The sequence below is a fragment of the Rhinatrema bivittatum genome, chromosome 2 (genome assembly GCF_901001135.1).
Source record: "Rhinatrema bivittatum chromosome 2, aRhiBiv1.1, whole genome shotgun sequence".
Taxonomy (NCBI): Eukaryota; Metazoa; Chordata; class Amphibia; order Gymnophiona; family Rhinatrematidae; genus Rhinatrema; species Rhinatrema bivittatum.
In genome coordinates, this window is record NC_042616.1 from 279638871 (window position 1) to 279661230 (window position 22360).

The following is a 22360-nucleotide window of genomic DNA, read 5'->3' on the forward strand; positions in this document are numbered from 1 at the left end:
AGAATACGGCCTGACGGGGCCTTAATATCACGCTTTGGGGAGGGGACTGGCCGCCCTCTGTACCTTTATTTTGTTAGCTAATGACAGAGCTACTTAGCTGGGTAACTAGAAACCTAACCGGCTATGTTCAAACATGGTTAGGCTTTTAGTTATCCAGCTATATGTAACCGGATACCTTTAGGCTGGGATATATTCAGCGGGATGTTTATTTGGCTGAATATATATGGGACACGTTATCTGGCTAACTGTAACCGGATAATTTGGCCACTAACAGGCCTACCGAATGTGGACCTCCTTATTTTTTAGACTTCTGGCATTCACATACAGACAATTCTAAAATGTAAATATATTTTTCATTTTGTATTTCTACTTTTATTTGTATTCATAACCTGCTTGTTAGCAGTTGATATGGGCAGTTTGGAATTCTTTGAATTTGTCTGCGCTTTATTTAATTCTACCTAGGCTACTTCAGCCTTTACCACCACCTATCATAATAGTCTGAATTCCCTTCTTTGCCAGTATCCTCTGACAATAGTTCACATACTCCTGAGCAACTGTAAACTTTCCTCTAGGATCCAGTTTAAAAGCTGCTTCTTCATCATCCATTCCAGACCAGGCCCACCACATGGGTTATGTCCTTCTGCCAGCAGATAGAAATAGAGAAAGATTTCAAAACTCACTTCACTCCCCCTATAAGAGTCTGATGCCACCTTCAGCTCTTCACTATGTTCCCTGTCTGAGCAAATGAGGGCAGCAGCAGGAGGAGGCAGTGGCCTTGGGCCATTTGCCCCTTTCTGAAAGCCAGGGATAAGTGGAGGGCAGATTATTGGAATGCAGTCAAGGTGCTGGCCGATTTCCTTCCCTTTAAGAACCGGCATTTTTTTTGCATTTCTAATTTATAGATTCAACATATATAAAATAATTGCATTTTTGTATGGAAGCTGACCAGTTAGCATAAATAAATACATATAAAAATAAAATTAAAGATCATGAAATATATTACATTAACAGAGCCAGCATAACAAATCCTCAGTTATCCGAGGGAGGTGGGATTGGGTTTCAGGTTTATATTTGTATTTTAAATAAAGAAACTTGGAAACAAAAGTTTAAAAAACAAATTCCATAGAGGTGAGGATTAGCACGTGTCAGGAAGTCAGCGTTTCCTCTCCAGGACCTTCTGACTCTATTGGGGGATGGTGGGGACTCACGTTCAGTTGGGAGCCCTAGACCCAGAATTGGCTCTGATATTAAATTGATATCATTTTTATTTCCTGTGGCTGTCTGCCAACATGTTTGATAAATACCTGTCCAGCCCAGGACATATCCATACTTGACCACCAGGTTGAATCTGTGGACATATTGCTTTGACAGAGCCAATTAATCCAACAGAGAAGAGTCCAGGAAGACCAGATATGAATTTAACTGAATGTAGACTTGGATACTGCTGCTGTCTAGTAAGATGCTGTTATCTTTGAATTTTTTTCTTAGATCAGTTATACCAGTGGTTCTCAACCCAGTTCTCTAGGCCCATCTAGCCAGAAACAGTTTTAGGATATCCTCATTGAATATGCATGAGATACATTTGCATGCACTGCCTCCATTGTTTGCAAATCTGTTTCATGCAGTTTCATTGTGGACATCCTGAAAACCAGACTGGCAAGGTCTGCCTTGAGGACTGGATTGAGAACCTATGAGTTACTCTGTAGATACCCCAAGACCCTTTAAGAAGATCTGGATTTATAAAATATCTTGCAGAGCGCACATGAATTATTTTGTAAAATTGTTTCATTCCTAATATAGCTCTCCCGAGTTTCATTATGTTCAGGTCTGATATAGTATAATTAAGGCATAAGTGTTTTTATTGTAAGCGATGTCAGCTGGCAAGCTGACATACAGCCATAGCAAAATGATATTTATGTAGTGATATTATGCGATTCAGTGACAAGTATGCGTGGACTGGAGAAGTAGTATTATACAAGTAAACTCTCATTTACCTGAGAATGCTGAAAATAGGAACTGATCATGCCGGTATTTGTACCAGTCTACAAGTATTGCAGGCAGTGGCATTTTAGAAACAGCAGAGGGATGCCTTTGGGATTAACAAAAAGAAAATACTGTAGGTCTGCTAAATTATAAAAGGAAATGGGGTGGAGAGTGAGGGACAATGTTGGTGTCTGCACAGCAGTAGCTTAGTAGTCGGAGAAGCAGGTGCTGGAAAATGAGTATAGGGGAGCAACAGTTCAGGAGGGGAGATCCAAAGGTATTATTACCTCTTGCTGGTCTTTGGCCTCGCTGAATAAAGGAGGATCTGGGATTGTCGATTTCTGCAACCGCCACGGGTGTGATGGTGATTACCAGAGTTCGCTGGGAGGGCTGTTTAGGTCAAGGTACCAAGGGCAGTGAAGGCCCCGGTTCCATTTCCTGGTGCCTTCGATATAGTGGCCCGTTTCTGGGAGTATTTCCTTGGAAGAGCTCCAGCACATGATGACCAGAATGGAAGGCGCTATGGTTGGCTGTGTTTCTAAGCTGTGCAGATTTGCAATAGACGCTGAAGCCAAGTTTCAAGCACAGGATAATTTTAGTCTGTTGACAATCCAATAATGTTCTTTCTAATGATAATTTATTTTGCGTGGTAAGCCTAAACTTCTAGAGAATGTATCAAAATATAGAAACCTGTGGTTTCTTAATTTTCCTTAATGAAAAGTAATTTCTTCTTTAGAAATGCTATGAAAATATTTCTTCAATATTTTGAAAATTGTTCCTGAGATTGTTCATCCAGTATTCAAAGCTTACTAATTTGATTGACTAAATGAGTATCCATCCTGAAGGAAGGGGCTATGGATTCATTAATTTTCTTAGGTAATTTGGACCTTTCTACAATGTAAGAACCTCCTTGAATCTCCCTCCTTAAAGTTCGTACATCTCTGCGCAATCAGAGGAAGAGCTTTTTCTGTGGCTGGACCATCTGTCTGGAACACCCTACCAGACCAGCTCTGGTCAATTGCTTGTTTAAAAAGCTTTAACGACCTATTGGACTCCTCATGATAACTATTATGTACATCAGATATGCTGGACCTTTTTGTCTTGATACCCGTTTTTAGAGATTGTTTTGTATTTTTTAACTGAATTGCGTATGTTTTAATTGTAAACTGCCTCATACATGTTATGTAGAGTACGGTCTATACATTTAATAAATGAAAGAAAATATATGTTGGAGACACCACAAGAAGACACTTTTGTGTTAGAGCTGCTCTTGTGCTATCTTTTGCTTTGCACATGGACAAAGATTTTATTTTGTACCTTTTCTTTAACAATGGGGATTCTCTGTTCTTTAGTCAGTAGGTCAAGGATTTTCTGGATATTTCTATGTCTAATCAGGCCATAAGGAGGACATTTTGAAATCTCCAGGCACAGGCTTTTCAGTGGAATTTGGTTTTTTTTTTCTTAAATATTCTTCTAAATAGTTAAATATCAAGGGAATAGATGTGTTTTGTTTTTGATCCAGAACATTTAAAGGTTTTGCTTAAGGATAAATCTACCAGTCCTTCCAGAGCCCTCCATGAAGAGAGCATCCCTGTTCCCAGCCCCTCTATAGAATAATGCTGCTCTGTGTTTTGAGATTTTATATTTTCTAAGTCTTGCTGTGCAGAATATTTAATGTTGTTTGGATGACTATACTAAGTCTTGATTTATATTTTTTTCTTATTGGATCCCCCACCATATTGCATAGTAGGTTACTATGTGTACATGTTTATTTTTCTTGATTCTTTAGGTTTTTTTTCATCTTATACATGCTGCAACAGTTTTTTTTTTCTTCTGAAATTTTGGAATTTAGGAATATATTAATAAAGTGTAAATTATAGAGTAAAAAAGACAAACAATTTAAAAAGGGGAAAATAAAACTTGAAATATCTTTATGGCGGCAATTTTCAGTAGCCCGCATTGTTACAAGGTGTGCCTGCACGTTAGTACATCTTGTAGCCAATCATCAAAGAACATCTAACAATGTAATTTCCCTCTGAAAATTGCTTACAAGGATTGCATGTAAAACGTGCTCGCCTACGTTGCAGCTACTGTTTTCCTGAGGCAGCTGATCAGGATAAAACAATACAATGTACATTGGAAAATCAAACCTACAAGTGCTGTTTTCCTCCCCCAACTTAAGCGCACCCCTGGAAAAACCACTTTTTAGTACGCTAAAATTACATGTGCTGTGAAAGCCCACAAGGACTTTTAGCCACTGTGAGGGGCCAAATTTTCAAACAGAGCAATCTATCCAGGAAAAGAACTGTTTACTCTGGCAATTACATATTGAACTTTGTCTTATCTGTGCTTCTAGGCTGTATAAAAATGTCTTCTTGATCATCCTTTGGGCAAGAGAACCATTAAACTTATTTGAAAGCCCCTTTCCTTTCTTGGTATCAATATACAGTTGTGTGCAAAGGTTTAGGTACCCCTGGTCAAACTGTGTGTTTCAGTGAGAGTGAACAGAAGCTGACACAACCTCTGCAGGGTACAAAGGTAAACACAATAAGGGGAATTTTTAAAGGATGCGCGCCGAAATCGGGAGATGTGCATGCATGTGGGACATACATGTGTCTACCCGATTTTAAAAGCCGCCACCATGTGTGCATGTCCCCCGATACGAATGAAAAGGGGGCGTGGTATGGGGATTCCGGGATGGGCCAGGAGAAGTGTGTGCAAGTATCTATGTGCCCGGGCACGCGCCAAGCTCCAGTACCACCTAACTTTACTTCGGCTGTGGAGGAGGTAGGAGCCGTGCAAGTGGGGGAATTTCATAACAAAACAAGTGCGCATCCATGCCATGACCAGTTTCACCAGTTTGTCCACCTGTTCACCCAGTGTAGAGCTAAGCCTTCCAGACCCCCTCCCCTAGTTCTTTAGCTTGCACTCCCCCCAGTTACCCCAGACCCCTTAAACCCCCCCTCATACACTTATTTTTGATTTGTTTTTTTAACTTAAACCTCCTGCATAGCAGATGGAAAGCTATGCTGCACTGGATTTGCATGTGCGCACAGGCGCATAGTTACTTGCGCACACATCTCCTGGCCCTGCCCCGGAATGCCCATGTCCCACCCACATACCACTCACTCCTCTCCCCTTCTTTATTTGTTGTGAGATATTCGCATATTGGGAGATGTGTGCACATGTAGGCGGCTTTTAAAATTGGGTGGGCACGCGCCATGTAGGACATCTCCTGATTTCGGTGCATGCACCCCTTTTAAATTTCACCTTAATATCTCTGCAATTTTTAGTGCAAAATTACTATTTATTTGCTGATGTTAACAGATTTAAAATCAGGACTTGTTTTATTATTTTCAAAGTATTTACATGCTGAAAACTGGGATTTACATGTTTAAGAGGGCTTTTGAAAATTGCTACAATATATACCATTGAATTGTCAATAGGTTTTACCCATGTTAATTGAACTTAACATGGGTAAATGGCTTTTGAAAATTGCTGGGTTACATTTACATGCTTAACTCCCTTGAAAATTCACCTGGCAGTAAATTTGGCACATGCAAAAATTTAAATACGCATCCAATTGATTCATTACTACTTTTTAAAAAACGTTAAGGCCCAAAAAGTTGATTTACTTGTTAGGCCTTCATTTGGCCAGATGAAGACAGTTCCACAGTTGAACAAATTCTCTGATCCTTCTTACCTTTCAGGTTGTGATGGTTGTTTTGTTGGCTTGCAGCAACCATGGGCTCCTCATAACAACTTTCTGAGCATTTGAAAATGAAGGTAGTCAGTTCCCTCCTCTGTTCTGAAGAAGCAAGCGCCCCGGATACAGTTGGTTGCTTGGCCCCCCTCCCATGTCTCTGGATGGACACAGTGAGGGGGAGGCTCTTTATGATCCCTGGGAAGGAGAGGCATCATGTCCTTCACAGATGAATTGGAGGATTTGCCCTCGGAGCCTTCTACGCCGGAGAAGCGGCGAAAATCCCTTCCGGAGGATCTTTTATTCACTGTATTCGTTAAGGCCATGGTGGAGTCAGTGCCTTTCCAGCTCTTAACAGAGCAAGACTCTAGCCCAAGATTCTAGAGATCTTGCAATTCTTGGATGCCCTGAAGGAAGTGGTGGCTATTCCAGTCCATTACATCTTCAAAGACGTGGTAGCCCGCCTATGGGAACACCCCTTCTCTGTGCCTCCAGTGAACTGGAAGGATACGGTTTACCTTGTCCAGCCTACTACTGGTTTCGAACACCATCAGCTCCCCCACTAGTCTGTGATGGTAGAGTCAGCCTTGAAGAAGGCAAAGAGGCTTTGAACTCATGCCTGAGCGCCCCCCCCCCTCCCCCCAGGGTGAGAACATAGAGCTCTGGTTGTGGTAGGACGCAGAGTATTCCAGGGCACAATGTTAGTAGCCAGGATTGCCTGTTACCAACTATATATGGGCCGATACTCCCATAACCTATGGAAACAGGCCCAGGGGTTTGGTGAACGCCTCTCGCAGCAGTTCCAGGAGGAGTTCCTGAGGATATTACAATGCGGCCGCGAGTGTGATAAACATGAGGTGCACTCTGCATATGACGTCTTCGAGACGGTCATGAGAAACACTGCAGCAGACCTCGGGGCTCACCGTATGGCTCGGCTGTGCACCTCTGATCTATTCCCTGAGGTCCAGGACCGCTTGGCAGATTTACCTTATACAGGTGAAAATTTGTTTAGCGACCAGATTAAGTTGGTGATAGCACAACTGAAGGATCTAAATGAGACCCTTCAGCAGTTGTCAGTCAGTACTTCTGACACCCAGCCTCCCAAGAAACCCCCTCGGCAGTATCTGAGGCGCCCTTTATACCAGCCGCGCAAGTACTATCCACCGGCACCTAGGGCGAGACCTCAACGGCCTCCTGCAAGACCAAGGTCGAGGCAACTGCGTGCATCCTGCCCGACCCCAGCCCCGCCACAGAACCCCTCCCTGGGAGTTTGACTAGCAGCCAAGGAGTGTGAGCCAGTCCCCTCTCATGCTGTTGATTCCCCAGTGGGGGGTCACCTGTATCTGTTCACAGACCGGTGAACTTCGATTACCTAGGACCTCTGGTCCTGTCCGTAATGCACAGGGGGCTACAGGTTGCAATTCCAATGAATTCCACCCCGCTTGCCTCTGTGTCCTTGGTTGACAGCAGTAGGGAATTTGCAGATACTTCAAATAGAGCTCTCCGCCCTTGTGCTAGCTCGGGCAGTTGAACCAGTCCCGCCAGGCCAGTGAGGTGAAGGATTCTACTCCAGGTATTTCCTGATTCCCAAGAAAACTGGTGGTCTTCGGCCCATTTTGGACCTGTGGGCTTTGAACCAGTTCCTGGTAAGACAGAAGTTCAAAATGGTCTTGTCGGGTACCTTGATTCCCATCCTCAAAGTGGGAGACTGGCTCTGCTCCCTCGATCTCAAAGATGCATATGCACATATCCCCATTTCTCAGGCAGATTGCCGATACCGTATGATTCCTGGTGACAGGAAACACTATCAATGCCCTTCGGCCTTGCATCCGCACCCTGTGTTTTCACCAAGTGCCTGGTGGTGGTCGGAGCCTATCTTCGGAAGCGAGGCATCCATTTCTTCCCTTACCTTGACAATTGGCTTATCAAGAGCGACTTCAGGCAGGGGGCACAGAATGCCCTTTGGGCCACCGTCCGGATCTTGGAAAACCTGGGTTTTTTGATCAACTATCCAAAATCTTATCTCCAACCATCGTTGCAGCTGGACTATTGGGGCCAGACTGGACACTGTCTAGGCGAAGGCCTTTGTACTCCAAGACAGAGCAGAAACCCTCGCGACTCTCGCTCTGGTAGTCTCCGGCTGCTCACAGGTCTCGGCACACCAATTACTCTGGTTGCTGGGTCACATAGCAGCGACTGTACATGTCACGCCATTCTCTCTGCTTCACATGCACAGGGCTCAATGGATGTTATGATCCCAGTGGTGCCAAGCTATCCAGGACATATGGGCTCAAGTTCCTCCAGTGGTGGTCCAACTCCTCAAATCTGCAGCAGGGGATGCCCTTCTGGAGCCCGCAGTCCCAGATTATCTTCATCACAGATGCATCCCAGACCAGTTGGGGAGCCCATGTTGCAGGCCTCCACATCCAGGGGCTTTGGTCTTGGCAGGAAAAGCAGACCCAGATCAACTTCCTGGAGTTATGGGCAATCCGGTATGCCCTACAGGTTTTCAGAGAGCATAAGAACATAATAAATTGCCATGCTGGGTCAGACCAAGGGACCATCAAGCCCAGCATCCTGTTTCCAACGGAGGCCAAACCAGACCACAAGAACCTGGCAATTACCCAAACACCAAGAAGATCCCATGCTACTGATGCAATTAATAGCAGTGGCTATTCCCTAAGTAAATGATTAATAGCAGTTAATGGACTTCTCAACAAGGTGGTCCTAGTTCACACCTACAATCAAGTAGCTATGTGGTATCTGAACAAGCAGGGAGGAATAGAGTCCCACGCCCTCTGTCAAGAGGTAGTCCAGATCTGGTTGTGGGGCGTTGAGAATGGCATTCTCCTTAGACCTGTTTACCTCCCCAGAATGGACAACATCCTTGCGGACTCCTTGAGTCATACCTTCTGACCAAACGAGTGGTCCTCAATCAAGAGGTAGCGAACTGCATCTTTCGCTCGTGGGGGACCCCAAACATAGACCTCTTTGCTTCCTTGGAGAACAGGAAGGTGATCGCTTCTGCTCTCTAGGTGGGGTGAGCAGGGGATCAGTGCCGGATTCTTTTTCAATTCACTGGGGCACGGGGCTGCCCTACACTTACCCTCCCCTGCCACTCATCTTAAAAACACTCCAAAAGCTCCAGCAGGATGGGGGCACAATGATCCTGATCACCCCTTTTTGGCCTCAACAGGCCTGGTTTCCATTTCTGTGGGACTTTGCCACATACCTCCCGATCTGGCTGGGGACTGCTTTCTCAGGACCTGGGCAGACTCTGCCAACCCAACCTCCGAGCCCTGGCCTTCATGGCTTGGATGTTGACTGGGTAACTGTGCAGGCCCTGGGCCTTTCAGAGGGCGTATCCCGACTCCTGTTGGAATCTAGAAAACCCTCCATGAGGAAATCCTACAATCTCAAAGTGGAATCATTTTTCAGCTTGGTGTGTGGGGCGCGGTCTCGATCCCTTCTCCTGTTCCCCACCAAAGCTTTTGGACTAGCTATTGCACCTCTACAGACCACGTCGATAAGAGTTCATGTTAGTGCCATTGGGGCATACCATCAGAGATGGGATGGTGTCTCCATTTCCACACATTCACTTGTAGGGCAGTTCATGAGGGGCTTGTTACAACTAAAGCCCCCCACTCAGCCACCAGCAGTCTCCTGGGACCTCAACATCGTCCTGTCTCAGCTCATGAAGGCTCCGTTTGAGCCATTGCAGTCCTGTGATCTGAAGTACCTATCCTGGAAGGTCATCTTCTTGGTGGTGGTTACTTCAGCACGCAGGGTGAGTGAGCTGCAAACTCTGGTGTCATACCCCCGTTATACAAAATTTTGTCATAAGGTGGTCCTGCGAACACACTTGAAGTTCCTTCCTAAAGATAGATAGATTATTGTAACTCTTTACTGCTTGGTCTACCTGCTAACACTTTGAAACCTCTACAATTATTACAAAATGCCACTGCGAGGATTCTAACCAAATCCAACAAAAGGGAACATATTCCACCCATCTTAAAGAACCTTCACTGGCTCCCCATCAATCAGAGAATCTTCTATAAAACCATAACAATAATCCACAAAGTCATCAAAAACTCTTCTCCAATTGAACTCACCATCCCTTTACAATTTCACACCTCTTCCCGTCCAACGAGGCTAGCCCAGAGAGGCACGCTTAAGGCCCATCCGCTCAAAACTTCTCTTAGTAAAAGAGCTCTTTCCACCGCTGGACCTAAACTCTGGAACTCTCTCCCTCCTGACCTGAGATTGGAACAATCGACTCCCACCTTTAAAAAGAGACTCAAGACTTGGTTGTTTAATCAAGCATTCTCCTAATCCCAATAACTATTCTGATCTTTTCAATATTCGACCTCAGGCCCGACTCATTCAATTCCGAACATATATTCTCCTAAATTATTTTGTTATTTAAATTGTACTCTCCTTGCTCCGTTGAAGTTATTTATTGTTCTCATTAAGTTATTTTATTTTATTTTTCCAAGTTAAATCTTCCCTGTTCTCTGTAAGACATTATTCTACATTCTGTCAATTTTATTGTTACAATGTAAACCGAATTGATTAGTAACTTTGTTGCTAGAACTTCGGTATATAAAACTGTTAAATAAATAAAATAAATAAAGTGGTCCCGGAGTTCCATCTCAATCAATCCATTGTGTTGCTTTCCTTTTTTCCAAGGCCGCACGCTCACCAAGGTGAACGGGCTCTGCACACTCTGGATTGTAAAAGGGCTCTGGCCTTTTACTTGGAACGAATGGTGCCTCCCCACTTATCCACTCAGCTTTTTGCCTCCTTCAACAAAAACAGATTGGGGGCCATGGTATCCAAGCAGACCTTATCCCATTGGTTTGTGGACTGTATTTCCTTCTGCTACGCTCAAGTTGGCTTACAGCTTGAAGACCACATCAAGGCTCACTCTGTGCAGGCCATGTCAGTTTCAGTCAATTGCTCACTTGCATGCAGTCCCCATTCACAAGATTTGCAGAGCGGTGATCTGGAGTTCCCTCCACACGTTTGCCTCACATTATTGCCTGGATAAGGATGGCCGGTGGACAGTCGTTTCGCACAGTCCGTCCTCTGTAATCTCTTTCAGCCATGAAAACCCAACTCACCCTCCATGGGCTCTATCCTTGGGTGCAGACCTGCTCCTCTGGTTATGGCAGCTCTAGCTGTTGTGCATGTTGGCAATTCTTCTATGCTGCACTTGGGAGCGGCCTAGAGCTACTTAATCATCCATGTGTGAGGGCTACCATCTTGCTTGTCCTTGGAGAAAGCAGAGTTGCTTCCCTGTAACAGGTGTTCTCCAAGGACAGCAGGATGTTAGTCCTCACAAAACCCGCCCGCCACCCTGCAGAGTTGGGGTTCTCTCTGTTTGTTTTATTTTTCGCGAACTCTATACTTTAAGACCGAAGAGGGACCCCGCGTGGACGTGTGGTTAGCAGCATGCTCAGTGTGCCAGTCAGTTTCTAGAAACTTTGTCAAAAGTTTTCCGTGCCGGGTTTCATCTGATGATGTTACCCATGTGTGAGGACTAACTTCCTGCTGTCCTTGGAGAACACCTGTTACAGGTAAGCAACTCTGCTGTGTACAAAGGTAGATCTGGGAGTCAGCATAAAAATGGTATTGAAAGCCATGAGAGGAAATCAGAGCATAAAGGGAATTAGTATATAGTGAGAAGAGAAGAGAGCCCAGGATGGAGCCCTGAGTCACACCAATTGATAGTGGAATGGCAGTAGAGGAGGAACCACCAGAGGAAAACACTAAAAGTGTGATGGGAGAGGTAGGAAGAGAACAAGACAGGACAGAATCCCGAATTTCATTTCATCAGTCCAAAGCAGTTTATTGCAAAAAAAAATTTAGACTTATCAAGGTTTTGTTATGCATACTAATGACTTTTATGGTGAGGTCACAGAAAATATTTTCTTCTGACAACTTGTCCATGCAGATTATTTTTATACAGGCAATGCTGTAGTGTGGACCTGTGGACTACTACTCCAGTGTCAGCTGAACTTTTCAGCAGGTCATCTGCAGTGAGTTGTGGGTTCTGTTTTGCAGATCTGACCAGTTTTTGGGCAGTTCTATCAGAGATTTTTCTTGGTCTTCCAGATCTTATTTTGAATTCAACAGTTCCATGTAATTTCCATTTCTTAGAATGTTTCTGACAGTTCAAATTGCTAGTTGGAAGCATTTAGAGATTTTTTATAGCCTTTCCCTGCTTTGTAAAAATAAATTATCTTCATTTTCAAATGCTCAGAAAGCAGTTTAGACGAGCCTATACTTTTTAAAAGTAGACAGAACAACTATCACAATATGAGAGATTAGGAGAGTCAGAGTATTTGTTCAACTAGGGAATTATTTTCACCTGACTAATACTAATTGAAGGCCTAATGAGTCAATGTTTTGGGCTTTATGACAACTTAAAAAAAAAAATTGTGATGAATTAATTGGAAGGGTGTGCAAAGTTTTTCATATGCCATATTCATTGTTTTGTTATTTCCGATCTGTTAAAATCAGCAAATAAATATTAAATTTTTTATTAAAAATTACAGAAAGATTTTATGTTTAACTTTGTTTCATGAGGAGGCTGTGTCAGCTTCTGTTCACTTACAGTCTGATTTTAAAAGGGCCAAGTACTTAAAAAAACGGGGATTATGTGCTTGGCCGGGCCTTGCGCGCATTTTAGAACAGGGCTGGCCCTGCAAAAGGAGGCAGACTGGGGTGTGGTCTGGGTGGGGAGGGGTAGGGAGGGGGTGGGTTGAGACAGCGCCATTAGCCACTGTCCCAGGGAAGCACACACTGGCAGCTGGCCAGCGGGTGGAGATTACTTCTGCTCCCGGGGAGCAGTAATTATTAAAATTAAAAAATTAGGGATAGGTAGAGCTAGGTTAGGAGTCAGGGAGGAGAGGGGAAAAGGTAGGAAGGGTAGGGTTAGGGATAGGAAAGTTCCCTCCCAGTCCACTTCTTAATTGGAGCTGACTGGGAGGAACTGGGAGAAGCCCGATTGCATCGCCACGTGTATTTCGCTAAAATCCCCCCCCGTGAATGCACGAGTCACAGGCTGCCCGCACATGTGCGTGCAGATTTAAAAATCTAGCGTGCATGTGTGTGCGGCCATCGGATTTTATAACATGTGCGCTCTGGCTCGTGCATGTTATAAAATCGGTGTGCATCAGGAACTGCACACACATGGACGCGCATGTGGGTCTTAAAATCGATCCCTTAGAGATTCATTTAAATGTACAATTTGACCAGGGGTGCCTAAACATTTGCATAGAACTGTACCAACAAAAAGAATTTGTGACAAGTATAGAAGTACAGTATTTGCTATTTATTTTCCCAAGTCGGTGTGTGACCATTGGGTACTCTTACATCAAAAGTGGCAGTGCCATCTGTGATGTTTTGTAATGTTGTGCTATTCAAAATTCATGGAATATTGAGCCTTTTAGTTAAGTAACATACGCTATGGTCTTTTGAAAGGAGACTTTCAGATCGGTGTTTTGCTAGCTGAAACTAATAATGAATGAAGACATTTTTCATTATGTACTTATTTATTTATTCGGTTTTATATACCGATGTATAGTTTTTCAACCTTCACAACGGTTTACGTTGTAAAAATTTTAAAAAGAACAGACATGATACTTAAATCAAATTACACAAATTAAAATATAATTTGGTCTTAAAATAAAACTGAAATAAACATTAATTAGTTCATAAATAAAATCACTTACAATAAATGGATTAAAATGAAATTAAAAATAATTAAAATAAAGATAAAATCATTTGCACAGTTCTATATCAAATGCTTGATTAAAAAGCCACCTTTTTAGCGCCTTTCTAAACAGTTTCATATCTCTTTGTAGCCTCAATTCAGGTGGCATAGAGTTCCACAGTTTTGGGCCCGCCAACGAGACAGCTCTTTCTCTGACAGTAGTTAGTTTGGCACTTGCCACAAAGGAACAAGAAATCCTTTATTAGCAGAACGTAAATTACGTTGGGGGGGGGGGGGGTGTATCTGCAACATTGCAGAAGCAGAGATCCTCAGCTGGCAATAGAGGCAAGTCAGGAGGCTTGATGTTAAATAAAATGTTTTATAATTTTGATACTTTACATGCACTCTTCATGTCTCCTTAAGGTTGTTGTTGATATACCAGAATAACATTGACTTCTGGTTGGTCTATGTCTGGTTGGTCTAGGTCTTTGTGGGAAGCCTTCAGGTTTTTTTTTCTCCCTTTACTCTTCATTTCCTCTTCCCGCAGCCAGAAGGCAGGCGCCATAATGGTTCAAAATATTAAAAAAATTTAAAAAAAATGCAGTAACACTCGGTATTACGACTGGCTCGGCCTCAAATGTTCTCCTGCTTCTCCTGTGGGCCCTACCTCCTCAGTGCTTCCAACCCCTTGATTGCCAAAGATGTGGGGATCCAAAACCACCACAAGACTTATGGGTCCCGTATGATGTCAGAATCCAGAAGCACTGGGTTACGTAGGATGTGGCGGTCAGCATTTTTACGCACCCAGTGATTTGTGATTGTCCTTTTTTTTTCATTGCAGATGCCGAGCATATGAAGACTGTTGTGGTTCGAGATGCTGTGTCAGGGCTCTCTCCATCCAGCGACTATGGTATTTTTGGTAGGCTGACTTTTATTTATTTATTTATTTTTAAAATCAGCGGTGAGCTTTCACAGTTAGAACAGAGGACAACGATGCCATTCGGAACTCACAACTTTAAGGTTTTAAGCTGGGTTTTATCATTTTCTTTGACCATTGAACAAAGCTGTTAGAAGAAAGTCCCATAAAGCACTGAAATATTTCAATGCATATAGATCTTATAAAGGCAGGTTACCAAAGCCTTTCTCAGGTAAGGAATAAGAAAGGATGGGAGAAAGGTGAATTGCCGCTTATTTGTATAAGAACTTGTTTGAGATTTTGGCTTTTCATTATGGGGTGTTTTGTGGGGTTTTTAAGCAGAAATGGGAGGTAAAAAAAAAAAATGTCAGCATCAACCACTCAAAACCAGAAAAGTAAAAAAAAGGCCATCTGTAGGTCTGCACTTCTAAAATATAGAATTTAAGCAAAGGTAAATGATTTATAAACTGAAAGTTTTTTTTTAATCTTCTTGCACTTCTATGCAGAAGGTCCTCCCCCCCCCCCCCGGAGTCAGGTCTTCTGTCCCCTGTGTCAGCTGAATCTGGGGATGCTGTGGAGGCAGCGCTCACAGCCCCTCCCCTAGAGAGTGGGTAAGAGGGGAAAGGGTAGGAGGGAAGAATCTTGGTCATCACTCTAGGGCAGGGGTCGGGAACCTTTATGGATGAGAGAGCCATGAATGCCACATATTTTAAAATGTAATTCCGTGAGAGCCATACAAGACCTGCCAAATTAATTTACTACAATCCCCCACCCTCCTGACCCCCCCCCCAAAAAAAAAACCTGCCAAAAGTCCCTGGTGGTCCAGTGGGGGCCCAGGGCTCGCAGACAAATCTTTAATAAAAAAGTAAAAATCTAACAAAACCCCCCACTCTCCTGACCCCCCCCCCCCAAGACCTGCCAAAAGTCCCTGGTGGTCCAGCGGGGGTCCAGGAGAGGTCCGGGAGCGATCTCCTGGACTTGGGCTGTCGGCTGCCAGTAGTCAAAATGGCACCGACGGCCCTTTGCCCTCACTATGTCACTGGGGTCGACCAATGGCGGCGGTAGCCCCTGTGACATGGTGAGGGCAAAGGGCCATCAACGCCATTTTGATTACTGGCAGCCGATGGCCCTTTGCCCTTACTATGTCACAGGGGCTACCGTCACCATTGGTCGACCCCAGTGACATAGTGAGGGCAAAGGGCCGTCGGCGCCATTTTGACTACTGGCAGCCGACAGCCCAAGTCCAGGAGATCGCTCCCGGACCCCCGCTGGACCTCCAGGGACTTTTAGCAGGTCAAGAGGGTGGGGGGTTGTAGTAAATTAATTTTGGAGGTCTTGGGGGGCGTCAGGAGGGTGGGGGGGTTTTGTTAAGATTTTTACTTTTTTATTAAAGATTTGTCTGCGAGCCAGATGCAGCCATCAAAAGAGCCACATCTGGCTCTCGAGCCATAGGTTCCCTACCCCTGCTCTAGGGTGACACCTCATGCGGATTCAAGATTCAGGATTGCAGTGACCAGATTAGATACTTCCAGGGGTTGGGTGAGTGTGGGTAGGTTGGAGATTATAACATAGGGGGAAAAAAATCACATTGAAGGCTTGTGATGCCAGGATCCCAGCCCTGGAAGCCCAAAAAAAGTACAAAAAAAAAAAGAAAGTTAACTTCTGTGGCATTTGGGGCTCCATGCGGGTGAAGAGATTGGCTGTTCCCTCTTCAATCTCGCTCCAAGCCCCTGTAGAGCCTATCATATTCCTGCTACAACAGAATACATTTTTTTTTAAAAATTACCTGACAGTCCCCATGGTCACAGCTGGGTGCACAATATCTGTAGGGATCTTCATGTTCATTTTTTTATTTTATTTTTCCTGTGAATTTATCAGTGATTATGATACTCACCCGAAATGGGAGAAAATCAGTGAAAAAAAATGGGTCGTTGTACTGCGCTTTGATATATCTTATGTGAAGCGTGTAATCGAATTTAACCAAAAGAATAAAAGGGTGTGTTAAAGGGAAAGGTGTCTGCCTGGTGTCCCTTCATGCCGGTGGAAGTACTAGGTGGACTAAATGGGCATCTACAGTGCCGGAGGTTTCTGGGGGGCGGTGGTCTAGTTAGTTCCCACCGGTAGTGATGACCCTTGCTGCAGCCCTGGACACCTGTGAGCTAAGAATGGAGCGTAAAGATTACGCAGGTGATAAAAAGCTGTTTTTTGAGGTGGAGTGTATTGGGAGGGGGGGGGGGGGGTTTCATTTGGGCGCATGCTGACCTTGTTTACCAGCTGTTCCACATGCACTGCACATTTCTAAGGCATTGGCTATTTGTTTTCTGACTCTTATAATCATTTTTTTTTCTGTGTGCAAGTGCTTGGGTTTTCCCTATTGCTTCCTGTAGATCTAGGGCTCATAAGTATTTCAGAGAGTTAGCGGTGCGGTAACTGAAGTGTAGGTAGGCATTTTTGGCTTCTTCATGTCCTTTGTCCTGCTCCTTGCTGATTATATAGCTCTTGTATGCTCCGTGTACTCCCTCATCTTTTTCGAGAAGGGACTGGCATAACTAGAGCAACGTCCAAATTTCAAAGCTGCTAACGTTGCATTTTCGCACCACACAGCGTAGAGGAATGTTTTAACTTCACTGTGCCCAAAAGCTTTGATGGCCATGTGGGGTTCTCAGTTTCTTGTTGCCTTTGCATCTGTCTTTTCCGGTGACTTTCCCACCTTGAAACAATTAATGGGAAATGATAAAGGCCTTATGTTGCAGGAGCTTTAAGAGGGGTTTGAGCTACTGGCCTCATGGATTCATGGAAATTCAACACTTTACAAGACAGAGAGAGGATTCATATCAAAGATGCATAAGCGGGGCCCTATGAGAAAGTGGAAATATGAGGTCAATTTAAAAAAAAATAAAATAAAAGGGATATCTGGCTAAAGTAATCTGGAACGCATTCCTGGTAGGCCTGCTCTCTGCAACTAATTCCAATTAACGGAATTAGCTGGATAAGTAATTTGGCTAACTCGTTCCCACCCTGGAACATTTCCTTCATGCTCCCCTCACTTATTTGGCTCAATCTTAGCCATACAATAGCTTTTCCAGCTAAATGGCTATGAATGTTTTGCCATATGGTGACTTGGGAACAGGATTTTGGAACTGAGTAGTCTGAGGAGCAATGGAAAGATAAACGACAGCACATCCCTAGTGCCGGATTACAGCTAGATATCAAAAATACATTTCCTTTTCAACTACACCTCAAACCCTTGGTTAATCTCCGTTTTGTAGAGTTACCCGTTTGGAGCATTATACAGATGTTTTGTATAAGCAGGAAAATTTGAATGAGGTTTACTATATTTGTCAGCCAGGCTACAAACTTAGAGGAAAATAATAGGTGTATCACAGCTGTGAAGGAGAAACGTTTTATTTTCCCTGGCGCTTTTTCTAAAGATTTTCCCATTGAAAGCGCAGAAAGCTAGAGAGAGAAGATATGTATTCTGCATCGACCACGGTGATGGAAACGTTGAAGTAATTATTGATTTTCTGGCACACTAGACAAAAGAGTTTAGAGAAAAGAAGGATCAAGAAACACACTCAAGCTGAGTTTCTCTAGTTTCTGTATTTATTCTATTTATTGGATTTATGTTCCACTTCCTGACGCAGTTCAAAGCAGATTACAATCCATCAGGCACTGTAGTATAGTGAGTATCACATGCACCTAACATGCAGAAAGTTCCCCAGTTTGAAGCTGGGCAGACGTAGTCCCCGCCTGTGCAGTGGAGGAGTAGCCTAGTGATTTAGAGCAGGGAGCTGAGAACCAGCGAAGCCAGAGTTCAAATCCTCCTGACATTCCTTGTAACCTTTGGCAATTCACTTTACTCTCCGTTGCCTCAGATACAGGCGTAGAAGATAACTTTCAAACAGCTGCCCGTGGCGGCATGTACATGCGCGTATAGCTACGCACCAGTTTATCATAGTATATTATAAAACCTGCGCATGTATGCGTACGCACAAACACATGCAGTATTTCAATGCATTGAACACATACTTTTCCTACCTTTGTTTAAAAATATATGCTTCTACATTTTATGCGTGAAGGTAAAGTAGGATTTACTTGCATAAATCGGAATTCACGCGTATTAAGTCGGAATATTTTAAAGCATATAGTTTTACCAGTTCACCCGGTCCTTCTCCAGGTCATTTAAGCCCTTGGGAGTTCTTCAGCCCGAACTCCCTCCAGTTCATCCAGAGCTCCCACTCGACAAATAGTGCACAATAAAGATGTCGGATATCAATTACACCGTATTAATTAGCAGGTGTAAAATTATGTAAATTGGCAAATCTAAATGAGTGTCTCTTTAAGATAGCAACTCACGGGCGTAAACGCTGACCCCACCCGGGCCACCCTGTTTTTACACACGTATATGTGCACACGAAAGCGAAAATGCGTGCCTGTGTTTGGCGTTTGTAAAATGGCATGTACACAAGGAGATACTACTTACATGCATATATGCTAATTTTTATGCGTACAACATTTTGAAAAGTCACCTCTTAAAGCGTAAGCCCTCTGGAGATAGGGAAATACCTACAGCACCTGAACGTAACTTGCCTTGGACTAGCAATGAAAAGGCGTGCGCTAAAATCTAAAAAAAACCCCCAAAAACACACAACAAATATTAAGAGACAGAAAACAGTGTTGAATTAGCACAAGTTTGAATCTTGTGAGCATTAGTGCCCTTCCAAAGTCAGCACCTCAGACAGTCACCCTCTCCACTCAAGATCAAGGTTAGCTATAAGAAAGTTAGGCACTTTGCTGAAGGCCTCACAGTTTATAAGTGGTTCTCACTGGATTTAGAAATAGTTCTCCTGCCCAGCATGAGCGAACGCCGTGACCTGAGCGCCCGGATGGACCTCCGAGGTCACGGCATTCGCTCATACGCCTTCGCTGCTTGAGTGCCCAAATTGGATGTGCGTTCATGCACCTTCGCCGGCGTTTGGGCGCTCAAGGGTCAGGGGTGATGTCACAAGCTGCAAGATGGTGCTGGGGAGGCAGTGAGCGGCGGAGCGGAGGGAGGCAGGCAGGCAGGCAGGCGAGCCGGAGCTGCCCCGCATGCAGGAAAGGTAGGGGAGCTGCCACCCCGCCCCCCCCCACGCCCCCCCCCCCCCCCCCGGCCCTGGCTCCACCGCTCTGGCAATCTTCCAGTTGCCTGCCAGTGCAATTTGTTTGGCATGATGAGCTTGCACCGCCTGTACGTCCCATTTGGGCACTCAAGCCAGCGAAGGTGCTTTGAGCGCCCAAATTGGATGTGCGTTCATGCACCTTAGCTGGCGGGTCTGCTGGAAGCTGCTTTCGCCGCCGGCTGCCCCCAGGAGGCAGGGGAGCCGCAGTGGGCACCTCGGGAGGAGGGGAGAGAGGACTGGGGCTGCTTGAAGCATGCAGCAAGTTTACTTTTGTTACAATTTCTATTTTCTTAATAACATGTCGAGTCGATTTTCGCCCTGCGCCTTGCTTCGGGAGGGGGGGAGAGAGGACTGGCAATCCCCGATGCCCGAGCGTAGGAGAACCATCCACCTCCTGGTACCTGTCATTTCAAATGTCATTTGAAATGACATTTGAAATGACAGGTACCAGCGCACACATTTTACTGTATAGGGCGCTGTATAGCGCTCTATACAGTAAAATGGATTGCGCTTCATGGACGCTTCTTGGACGTGTTTTGGACGCGGCTTGCATTTGCATGCCATTTAAATACTGTATCGAGCGGTTTGTGATCCGAACTGTGCGCGTGGCAAACGAGCGTGCACCCGGCACTACCGCATTCTTTCTACCGCATCCTTACTGTATCGGCCTGTTTGTTAGGTAGGCTGTTCCATAGGAGTGGTCCTGCAGAGAAGAATGCGTGCATTCTGGTTTCCACAAGGTGGGTGAGCTTTGGATGTGGAGTATCCAATAGCATTTAGTTAGATGATCTGAGCGGTCAGGAGGGGGCATGGATTTTTATTGTTGAGGTGAACCATGGGGTGTCTAGGTTGTGTGTAGAGGAGTGAAGAATCATTGCTAGCTTATATTGGACTCGGTAGGAGATAGGAAGCCAGTGAAGAGCTTTGAGTACAAGTGAGATGTGATCACATGTGGGAGTGCTGGTAAGGAGTCTTGCTATTGAGTTTTGTATGATTTGTAGTGGGTGTGTAGCGTATAACGGTAGACCTGTCAAGAGGGAATTGCAGTAGGCTAACCCAGAGAATAGTAGGGATTGAAGGATTGACCTGAAGTCTGAAAATTTGAGAAGGGACTTGAGGTGATGGAGGAGGCGCAGTTTGTAGAAGGAGGAGTTGGTGACAGCTTTTATATGGTTGCGCATAGAGAGTGAGTGGTCGATAATGACTCACAAGTTTTTTGTACACTTTGGGAAATAGACATGGAATGGGAATCAAAAGAGATATGGTTGAGTGTGTAAGCAATAGGATGGCGTGACTACACAATGATTTCTGTTTTAGATGTGTTAAGTGCTAGTTTATTGCAGTGCAGCCATTTTTGAATGGAGGTAAGGCAGTTGTGAGGAAAGATTCAGTCATGGCCCTTGTTTCCTTGAGAGGAAAAAAGAATTTAATATCGTCGGCATAGATTTTATAGTGAACTCCTAGGTCATTGAGGATGTGGCATAATGAAGTTAGGTAGAGAATAAATAATGCAGCAGAGAGAGCAGACCCCTGGGGTACTCCAGAGCTTAGAGGCATCAAGGGGGAGGTAATGGAGTTGATTTGGACTTGTTGTGTCCTGTTAAAGTATGAAGAGAACTAGGCCAACACTGAACCAGTTATCCCAAAGGAGCGCAATCTTGAGAGTAAGATGGAGTAATTGACCGTGTCGAATGCAGCAGAGATGTCTAGTAGATGCAGGAGGAATGAGGAGCCTTGGTCAAAACCCCATCTCACCGTGTCAAAGCTGGATAGCAGTAGCATTTTGGTGCTGTGGTGCTTCCTGAATGCAAACTGGTATTGGTTGAGGATATTATTTGTATCAATTAAGTCACAGAGTTGGTGGAGAACAGCTGTTTGTTTCTAGACCTTTGGCCATGAAAGATAGGGAGGAGATTGAGCGGTAGTTGGAGGTGATGGTAAGATCAACTGTCTGTTTCTTGATAATGGGTCGGACTGTGGCTTGTTTTAGGAGATCAGGGACAACGCCATGTTGTAGTGAAGAGTTAAGTAACTTAGGCCTGGATTCTCTAAGGTGGCCTTAGAGAATCTAAGGTCACCTTAGAGAATCCGGTGGTAACGGGGGGCAGGGGGGGCGAAGCGGGGAGCAGTCCTGCGATTGCTGCTGGCTTTCGCGTCAAATAACTACACCATAAAAGGTGTAGTTATTTGCCGCCAGCGATGTGTGCACAGCATTGGCCCCGGTGCCACCCCGACTCCTCCTCTTACGGGGCCGACTCCGCCCCGAGCTAGCTATCGCATGCAAAAAGTGACTTTTCGTGTGCGAAACGTCCCTTTTCGCGTGCGATAGCGTTAGAGAATGACCCTCTTAGTGATGAACGGAGCAATATCCAGCTTGATAAGTTTAAGCAGAGAAGTATGGCAAGGGTTCAGGGGATTAGAAGAAGGTTTCAGGTTATTGATAATTTTAGTGGTGTGCAATGCTGTGATTTCATCAAAGCATTTCCAGGTTGGGCCTTGAGTGATCGGGACACTGTTGGATTCGTCATAATCAGATTTATTGAAGGTGTTAATGACAGTTGCTGTCTTGTTGATGAAGTGCGCGGTGAATGTCTCCGCAATGCTCATTCTAGGGATGATGGGGGGAAGAGAAGAGGTGGTCGAACTAGGGTTAATTATATTCTTTACAGAGATATATAGTTCTCTGGGGTTGCTTCATGAGGCTGATAATCTCCTGTAGATATAAGATTTCTTTGCAGAGTTTATAGCCTCTTGATAAGATGCTAGTTTATCATTATAGTGTTATTCATGTGGGAAGGGTCTTTCCTCCATTTTCTCTCGTGTCTCCTCAGCTCTTGCTTTAGGGATTGGAGTGTGGAATTATACCATTGTGCAGA

At 44.5% G+C, this 22360-nt stretch overlaps 1 protein-coding gene across 2 annotated transcripts in view; it reads left to right on the top strand.

The window, feature by feature from the left end:
- Positions 1 to 22360, top strand: part of VOPP1 (VOPP1 WW domain binding protein) — a 222462-nt gene that overhangs the window by 168928 nt on the left and 31174 nt on the right. For both annotated transcript variants that reach the window (XM_029589562.1, XM_029589564.1), the window contains one exon: positions 14248 to 14325. In XM_029589562.1, the coding sequence (XP_029445422.1) occupies positions 14248 to 14325 (78 nt within the window). The remainder of the gene's footprint in view (positions 1 to 14247; positions 14326 to 22360) is intronic.